The sequence below is a fragment of the Saccostrea cucullata genome, unplaced genomic scaffold, assembly GCF_032062105.1.
Source record: "Saccostrea cucullata isolate Sc308-1 unplaced genomic scaffold, CSIRO_AGI_Scuc_v1 ctg6167, whole genome shotgun sequence".
In the NCBI taxonomy this organism is placed as follows: domain Eukaryota; kingdom Metazoa; phylum Mollusca; class Bivalvia; order Ostreida; family Ostreidae; genus Saccostrea; species Saccostrea cuccullata.
In genome coordinates, this window is record NW_026929042.1 from 18,330 (window position 1) to 28,123 (window position 9,794).

At 31.2% G+C, this 9,794-nt stretch overlaps 1 protein-coding gene and 1 long non-coding RNA gene across 2 annotated transcripts; one reads left to right on the top strand and one right to left on the bottom strand.

Moving 5' to 3' along the window:
- Positions 1 to 679: 679 nt before the first annotated feature.
- LOC134279665 (uncharacterized) lies at positions 680 to 1,499 on the bottom strand. The gene is made up of 3 exons (XM_062762090.1): positions 1,330 to 1,499; positions 1,068 to 1,147; positions 680 to 942 (listed from the first exon to the last, which is right to left on the bottom strand). The coding sequence occupies exons 1-3, from the start codon at positions 1,497 to 1,499 to the stop codon at positions 680 to 682; spliced, it is 513 nt and encodes a 170-aa protein (XP_062618074.1).
- A 6,392-nt stretch (positions 1,500 to 7,891) lies between these two features.
- On the top strand, positions 7,892 to 9,552 carry LOC134279663 (uncharacterized). Its single transcript, XR_009994692.1, has 4 exons — positions 7,892 to 8,145; positions 8,767 to 8,830; positions 9,111 to 9,178; positions 9,403 to 9,552. It is a non-coding gene; the product is annotated as an uncharacterized LOC134279663 (long non-coding RNA).
- The last annotated feature ends 242 nt before the right edge of the window (positions 9,553 to 9,794 follow it).

Genomic DNA, 9,794 nt, shown 5'->3' on the forward strand with positions numbered 1-9,794 from the left:
TTATCGAGACAAAAAAGTGACAAAATTCAAAATAATTATTTATTATTTGAATTTGATAAAAAAAATATATTTACGAAATAAATTTGTATTACTGTAAATTTTGCAGGATAAACTCCGAATACGATACATGTATTTTCTTTAAAACAGTATTTTGTGTTCAAGAAGGATATCTTGCATCGTTGACAACAACGTTTATATTGAACTTAAGCTCTAATGTACAATTGATCGTTTCCTCTAAAGAAAACCGAATTGGGTCACATTTTCCATTTAACATCAGAGGGTCATATATATTCTTCTCAATTCTTTTTATTGTTTCTAAGTAACAAGTAAAATAATGGGAAAAAATAGATGTAGGAGACTTGCTATTCTTTGATTATTATTTTTTTTTTTGAAATTGTAAATGGGGTCAAAATTACTTCTTTTAAAAATCAAAATTTGATATTTAATTGAATTCAATTAGTATGATTCTTTTTCGAAGGATGAATGATTGTAAATATGTTCTGTGTATATTTCTTACACCTTTTCCTAATCTCTGTGTCTGTGTTTACATAAACTATTTATTTACATATACAATTGAAATTATGACATAACATTCAAATGTTTACTCACACTCACATCATTTTAGAATGTTTTGATGCAACTGTAAATGTTTTACTCATTTTGCTTGCCCTCAATTGAATTAGAAATAGAAAGAAGGGGAGAGAAAAGCAGTAGCTGATAAATACTGTAGTACCCTTGATCCTTCATTGATTATTCCTTGGATCATTTCACAGGCCATGGCCGGCTCCATAGCTTTGGCAGAGCCAGACCAGTTACATTGGCATCTGTGCTTACGTGGAGGGACTCCTTTCGCTTTTGCACCAGAACAAATCCTACAATTTTTCACTTTTACTGCATAACTTACACATTTTTGGGTCTTTTCTCCAAACAACGTTGCGTGACCTAAACAGAATTAAGAAGTCTGAATACAAGTATTGAATATTTTATGACATTAACTGTAGCAAAGGTTCTTCTTTCATTTCTATATCATATTTAAGAAAAACAGAATAAAGCAAGTAGAACCATACCTGTCAAACTATTGTTTGCATGACCTGTGCCACGCTTCTGCCATGCCCCGTCAAATGACACTGTCAGGTTACCATCACTCCTTTTAGAAATTAATCAAATTTTGCATAAATATTTATAAATATACACTGTACTATGAAGTCAAACAATTTGTACGACTTCATTTTGTACATCATGACTCAACAGTTTATTCAAAGGATTTTGTGGATTCATTAAATTAAAAATATTGTCTCATCAGTTAGAAAAAAAATTCCATAAACTAACTCTCTTATTTCTTCATGAAGCTGTTTCCTGCAAGATTCTTCAGCCATTTCCTCCAGGTGAACTCCCACTTCCCGTTCCCTATCTTTCAGACTCTTTTCTATTATATTTGGGATGTTCAATGCCGCAAGCATGTTGTTTATATGGGTTTCCCCCAAACCCCCATTTATCATTCCTAAATATAAAAAATAAAAATTAACATTTAAATCTTATAGGCAAACATGCCTGTAAATGAAGAAATTGCCATTCACATATTACATCATTTTCCCACTGTATAAGAAGTTAGGGATATATTATATTCACATACCTGCAGCTAACTTTGTATTAACATCCCAGGCTTGGCAACCATTTACTGTAGGATGTTTTCAGCCAGTTGGTATGTCATTTATTAAACCACAATCCGGATAATGACATTTAACTTGTAAAATTTGAGCTAAACCAAATTTTTTCCCCCACGCAGTTTGAGAGATGTAACGGCTGGCTGCATAGATTACAAGCTTTAAGTCCATCAGCCAGGGTCCCAAGTTATACCACTCTTCTACCAATACTCCATTCTCTATCGTCTGAATCATCTGTCACATCCTCCTGTCTAGCAACATGATGCACGTGTTCATCCACACTTTCTAACCTTTTAACATTATAATCGTGGTCACTTATATGTAAGGACGTAATAGGGACAGAATTTGATTGATCCGTAGGAAACCGGGTTTTTCTGCCTTTATCCAAGGCGATTACTTGATGTTTATGGCCTTTTTTTACAACCCCCCCTTTTTTGTTTCGCTCCATATTAAAACCGGAAATGAAGAACGATCACTAAAAAAAGAGTCAATACGGCCGCAAAATTTTATTACAATATTGTGATGTCATGCGAGTATGGAAATTCCTTAAGATAAGGGATGAAATCTGTTTTCATTTTTCTTAGAAAAAGAAGACACAACCTCGCCTAACAACATGAATCTCTCTATGATGATATCACATGAAACAACCAAGACGCATGAAACAACCAAGACGCATGAAACAATCACAAGAACAACAGAATCTTACAAATTAAAGTAATTGGAAAAGTCTTAAGAGGATTTTAAATATCTATGTATTGTTAAACATGTTGTGGGTAGTTTCATATCTATTGTCTGCCTGACATCTACATCTACATTACATATACCACATCCCCGCTCATTAATAAAGACGATCAATTTCAAATACATTCGAATAGTGGCAGCCCTAGAAAATATCAATTATTGCATGTATAATAATGAGATGCAAATAAATCGCACGATTAATTTAAATGTATTTGTGCCTCTAAAGGATAAGCAAATGATGTCCCCTAATAGTGATCTTTTGTAGGCTCCTGGCATAATTGCTTAATTGCTTTAGGCCAAATTCTTGAGGAAGTCATGTTGACTTGCTGTTGGTCCAACATTGCTGACTCAATTTTTCTTGTGGGCAGATATCGAACCAGCTATGGTGTACTAATGTCCAAAACTGGACTAAGAAACGTCTACATCATTTAAAAGTTTGGCTTCACCGTAACCTTGCAAAAGAAAAGAAATTAAGGACAGATGATACAAACAAATTTTATCTTTGGAGGAGACTTAATATCATGTCACAAGTTTAGAAAAGTGGAAAATTCTTAGAATTTTTTCTCCTAAGAATTGGAAAATGAAAAAGACTTGGAAAATATTAGTAATATTTCAATAAAATTATAAAAATAGATAAAACACACTCAGTAAAGGTTTACAGATGAGAATAAATTTCAGAATATGTTAACTTGGTGCTTAAAGTGTAATATAAACTTTAGAGAAATATACCAAGCCAGGTGAATTTTATAAGGAAAAGCAAAATGGTAAAAATCAGCCCATATAATATAAGGTGATTTATACTTCTGATTTATGTTTTCACCTGTAAACCTTTACTGAGTGTGATTTGTCAATATTTGTTTTTTTTTTATTGAAATAAAAAGCTTAAAGTTCATTTAAGAAGCAGTGCAAATACGGACCTTCAAAAACATCACTAGTCGATGCAATGCCGATACCTGCCAGCAGATAAAATTTATTATTCACTAAAATACTGTTGGACATTTTCTATACTAATTTTTAGTCCAATATTAATACTTTGAATTAACAATGGATTTTCCCGTTGTTTCCCGATCATGACAAGGAGCACACGACGGAGATGACCTATCGGTTCACTCCTGCTTGACACTTGATCCCACCTCCGATATTAACGAGGTCTTTATTTCCATATGTTTTATTTTTGGTTGATCAATGAGTACAATATTGAAAAAATAACTTTAACTATATGTATCCCTATTTCAATAAAATGACTTTAACACCTCAAAAACTCTTGGCGAATGAAAAAAATCGATTATTATATTACCTAGTGGGTGATAATACATGTATATATGAGGTAAAATGATCTTAAACTCTGACAAATAGAAAAAACAAAAATACCTTCTACTTTTGATCATATGTATATACATGTAATCATAACCGGAAAATATTGAATTGTTAAGTTTATGATAAATTAATCACACCAGGAAAGACAATCAATTCGCACTCTTTGCTGCAATTCATTTTGTACTGAAGCAACTTCCACAAGGAAGACATAACACAAACTTGGTTTAAAAAAAAATATACATTTCAAAATTGATTTAAAATACATGTACATTGTATATATTTTGCCGAAATATCACACTACACTTATAAAATAAACAAACCTACATGTAATGGATGCTGCCAGACATGTCAATCTTGGAATATGTTTACGTACAATTCTTCAATCCAGCTCAGGGCAGAATATTTGATGTACTTGGTAAGTTGATCTTTAGTATTAATCGGTACATGCAAAGACGACAACAAAAAAGAATATTATCTTCATTGCATTGTTCAAGCTTGCTTTTTATCAGGTTCCGCTGAATTGTATTTAAATTTAAAAAAAATATATTTCGTTTAAAAAAAAATTAATATTTCTGCAAATGAAACGAACAATAATTTATTCTTAGTACAATTAGATGTAGACAGTTAAAAAAGGTGGTTGAAGAAATTTAAATATAGCCTTTCCGTTTAGTACGTTTTTAGTCTTGTGTTTTTTAATTGCAAAAAAAGAAAATACTTTAATTTGTTTTTTTTTTAATTTGAAAGAATTTTATAAAATATATAAAGTTTAGCAAAATCGAATTTTTAGTCTACTTGCCTATCTATTTCATCTGTACACATTTTTTTTTCATCTTTTCGTTTACTGCCTTGAACGATTTTTTATATATATATAAATAAATGTTGCTAAAGAGGACAAATTTCTCAAACTTAAAGATACCATAATTTTTGAAGGAAGCTTTATGAAAACTTGGAAACTTCTCTTTCAGATAAGTTTGTTTACCGACGACATGCCCATTAATGTATAAACAATTTAATTAAATTAAATGTAATAATTACTTTCAACAGACCTTCGATCTGCTGGAGAGGATTTTAATACAACGAGGAAAAATGAACTGTTTGAGTAAGTTTATTATATTAATTTTAAATCAATGTCGTTTATATGAAATGTAATTGACAATATTTTTATTTATCTTGTTCAGTTTCGTAAAAATAAAACATAAGTACAGATATGTGCAGATGATAATGTCTTACACTTAATAACACACGTGTAGGCCTTAAGACGGTAGGAAATCATGCCCCCCACTCCGACGTCTGACGTTACATACACACTGAATGCCTTTGCTTGTTTCTTTGTGTTTGATGATCCTCTAGATGTGAAGACGCCGTCACTTGCAGGTGGAGAACTGCAAATTTTGTCCCATACTTGGCACTTAGGGCCATTGAGCAGGGAGGGATCTTTTTTGTTTCACTACGAGACGGGGCCTCCGAATATACGGTCTCATCATAAGAGAAGTACGGTCTCCAAGTTCCACAACGGGATTCAAAACCCCGACGTAAGGACGATTCTATAGTACACACTCAAGCATTGCTAGAAGCGGATGAAAACACTAAATTTGTAGTAAATATCTAAACTCTAAATACGTATTAACAAAATGTTAAATCACAAGTATTAAAAGGGCAATGTTTTTTCTTATTTTGGAGTGTATTATTTTTTTTTATTATTCCTGATGTGTGTATGCATATGTGTATATCGATGGGTTCATGCCCAAAGCAAAATAGAATTGGGAATTCGCAGTACAGTTAAGGATGTACAACACACCTACCCAAAAAAATTCCTGTCGTTTAATTTTCGTTATTTTTGTATATTTAGTACATGACCATCTACTGCATGTATACATATTTTGGACAAAATCGTTCGAGTGGTTTTTGGACAGGAACTTCCGAAAGTTACCCCCCTTTAGTTGTTTACAAGGAGAGAAATTTTTTAATCAATGAACTTCTTAAACCTTAATTTTCAAAAAAACCAGGGTTGATATAAATGTCAAATTTCATTTGCTTATTCCTTTAACCATTTAACACAAAAATATAGTCATTTTTTTGATATATATATCATCAAAACAATTTTTAAAGACCTTAAACTGAAAAACTATGAATTTACTAAGCCTTGAAAAATGCGTATTTTTCAAATTCAAAATTTTTTTGTGAAAAAACCTGTCGTTTAATTTTGGTAAAAAACTTTCTTTAGGTAGCTGGTAGTAAAAATAATCTTCATAATTTTTTGTATAATTTTTGTACGACCAGTTTTGATTTAATAGCGGAAAATTACCCCCTCCCCCTTTCTCAATAAATCACGTTCCCGCGAGTCTTTCAGACGGGGGTCGATCACTTTGTTATATGAATCTATAAATACACATTAAAAAAAATTAAATTGGAATATTGCTTTTGCTTGAAAAATATATCAACTTACAAATTTAAAAGTTCTCATATGTAAAGCGTGTTTAAATGTAGATTTTTAGGCAATTTTTGAATACGCCTATCACCCCCAACCCTTCCAATTTTGCGTCGCAGACCATTAGCGTTTGACGAAACGTCGTTTACAGTGCAAATAAACTGGTATTTCGTCAAGAATCCCGGAGGTATGCATTAGTTTTGAAATTCATGAATGCAGAATAAATATTGACTACTCTTTTTATATGTGTCAGGAAAAAATTACTGAAAGATTTTGGTGTTTAGTCCATATATGTATGCGTTATGCATTCCAAATCACATGAAACCTGGATACGAATTCAAGTTTTGTTGAAATTGAATATGTTGATTTTTAATTTTATTTCTTTAATTTTATTCATTAAAAAATTGTGTTTGTTCAACTCTCCTGTGATATAAATGGAATAATTGTAGTTTCTTTCATGTCATTATTTCAAACGAGACAGTATGTGGCCGTGGGGATACATCGACATTTGCATTGCATTAGATGTACATACAGTCATACACCCCTCATGATATTGTACGCATTTCTTTCAATGTCGTCGCTTCTAAAGTTAAAATGAGAATTCCGTATTCGTCCACATTAACTTCAAAATATCAAACATTAAACTCTTCATCTATTTCAATTTATATTAAATCGCACATTAATATTTTTTAAAATCTTATAGGCTACGTTTTGTTTTGATTCGAGGAAATGCGAACCGACATTGTTGACAGAAAGTCAAAGTTACGATTTGCTGCAATAGGATATTCATAAATTTATGCATAATTTCAGTACAAGTGAACAATTCTTTTTTAATTCTATACTTACATTGTGTATATGAGGTCTATAGTATTCAATTCTCGGATTTATCAGGTCTTGCTGTAAATGTATCTGATTCTGTGGAAAACCGTAAATAAAGGGAGGAAAATAAACATCTCCTACATTTTCAGAGTTGTTCCTCTTTGATCAGTAAGGGTCTGAGAACAACATCGATTTTACATTGTAAAAATTTTTTTGTTTATTTATTGTTGTTTTAAGAAAAACAATACATGTATTTATATCGTGTATGCACAAATTGTAATGAAGATCATTGATCGGAATGTTATATAGCCAATTGTACATAATGAGAATTTCGGCAATGTAAAATAAAATTTTCAGAATAAAAGAAAATTCTGCGCTTTGATAAAAAATACAATAATTGTTTATTGTATATGATAAACATTAAGGGATTGTATTTTATGTCTTGCTTTTTACGGAGTTTAATCGGGTTAATTAAAAAAAAAACTTATTGATTGAGTATGGTACGCAAAATCACGGCCAAACCACATATCAGAATTTTCTTTCATGATTGATATACATCGGGATCGTTTTACTCGTCGTTTTGACGCTTTATTTTTGACGTTAAATTTGACGTCACGCCAAACGTTCAATTGAAATCGCAAGAGTTATCTCCCCCAGTGTGTTGTACGTCTTTAAGGCAACACATGAAAAATATATGGTAATGAGGTCATAATGAGGTCTGACGTCATGACAGTTGCTCCGCCCTGATTAATCCTTATAAGGAAATAGAGCTCAAAATAACTATTTACCGATATTTGCAAGAATTTGTAGCAAACGTCAATATTTTCATATTCAAATAAATACTTATTAGTGATTTTCTCTTACATAGAATAGCATTTCTATAAAATAATTCACTTTTTATGTGCCTCTTGGCTGCATTCGGCTTCAGCAAAACGCTTGCACTCGATGACACGGAGTGTTGTTTACATCTACAAACGTGGCGACATCAGCTGAGATATGCAGTGGATTTTAATGCAATAACCGGGAATCTTAAGAGAAAATAGGGATAAGATAAGAGACAAGGCATTGTTAAACCCTATTACGAGAATATGAGAACGTTATTTCGGAAGATAATGGAAGACTGAGACGATCATCATCCAGCTCCCTAGATCCATCTCTGCAGTACATTTATCCCAGGTATGTATGCGCATGTATGTGCAATATCTAGATATTTTATAGAAAAGACCGATAGCGAGTGTGTACATGATCATTTACATGTATTACATGTATCACAGTCAGTGAAAACCTAATGCAGTGTATTGCGATTGTGTGTAACGTTAACGTTAACATACACATACAAAGTTGCACACTTTTTATATTAGAATTTTTTATGTAATTGTACCATAAATATATGGTACAGAGTTCTTGTCAATTCGCTTATATTCTTTGAGACATTATGTGTAGTAATGGGGATCAACTGAGACAACAGTAATACAGATTTACACTAAATTAAATTTGAAATTTCATTGTTTCAGTAAATGAGTTGACAATGATTTACTGAACATGTTAGGTTGTTTTCTTTCTGACAGTATACAAACATGCTTCATAATATATAATTTATAAAATATTTTCTGTATCATTATGTTGAAAACAAAACCTACAGTTTAAATCTATGTTTGTAAATTTATAGAATTTCTAAATTAATGGGGGAAATAAAATATTTTTTTAGTTTGATTTCATGTCAAGTCAATGAAATTCTGTAATTTATACATTATTTTTGTTTTAATTATATGATATATAAAACTTCTACTATTGTAGCTAGCTGTCGAGAGTTCCAGGCTTGAGGATGAATAAATAAAAATCCCTTCCATTTCTCCACAGGGTATGTATACTTCTAAAGCATTTCTCATTTTTTTAAGCATGCAGGTGTGATTATATTTATTTTTCATTTTGGTAAAGATGAAAGAATGGGTTTTTTTTTTCAGATACTAATTACTTTGTCTAGTAAATGTCAGAGGTTTAAATTTCCCAGAAAATTTTTGTAACACAACTGTGTTTCTATTTAATATCTTGTATATCATGATTTGTTTTGTGTGTGTAATATCATTTTATTCTACAATGTATTTCATTTAGTAATCTCATAGCATTATAATGTGTTGCAGCTATTCCCAAAGAATTGGATCTATGAATTCATTCAGGCAGCAAGTTAATCCATCATTTAAGGAAAATGGTATGCTCCATGATATTAGCTATTATAAACCAAGCAATATTCCTGGCGAAATCATAAAATATAACAGTAGAATTGCATTTAATTTATTTTTCAATTAATCATGCATTCAATGCTCCATGTTTTAATACATTGTTTTGAATTTAATTTAATTTTAAACACCAATTTACTCTCAATAATGGTATGTATACATGTATATTCTGACTTTCTCATACTTGTATTTTCAGAATTGACTTCATCCACAAGAACATGAAGTGATGGAAATAATTTGCACCTGCTCAGTATTCCTTATTAAAGTCTACCTATGAATTTGAAAAGCTGTTTATGAAATAAATTTTCTTGATCAATAAATTATGCTTTGACTTTTTCATATACATTTACTTATACTGTATAATTATTGAAAAGGCTATTCTAAGATTTGGAAATCTCAACTTGCATATGTTTTGTGTGGTGGGTGTCAATTTCCATCAAGATATTATTTCCAGCATGTACATAGTGTTAATTTGTTTTTCTATAAAAGGAACTAAAAAGGAGATTATTGATTCAAAACAGGTACATGTAAGGGGACCACCATTTTATTCTGAAGGAGAGGGGTGGTTGGCATGTTTTCCCAAGTCAT

Excerpts from the sequence above, each read along its gene's own strand:
- LOC134279665 (XM_062762090.1), bottom strand. The coding sequence starts at position 1,499 with ATGATAAATGGGGGTTTGGGGGAAACCCATATAAACAACATGCTTGCG. Across the intron at positions 1,148-1,329 it reads CTTCATGAAGAAATAAGAGA|GAGTGATGGTAACCTGACAG; the intron begins GTTAGTTTATGG and ends AATTTCTAAAAG. Across the intron at positions 943-1,067 it reads TGCAAACAATAGTTTGACAG|GTCACGCAACGTTGTTTGGA; the intron begins GTATGGTTCTAC and ends AATTCTGTTTAG.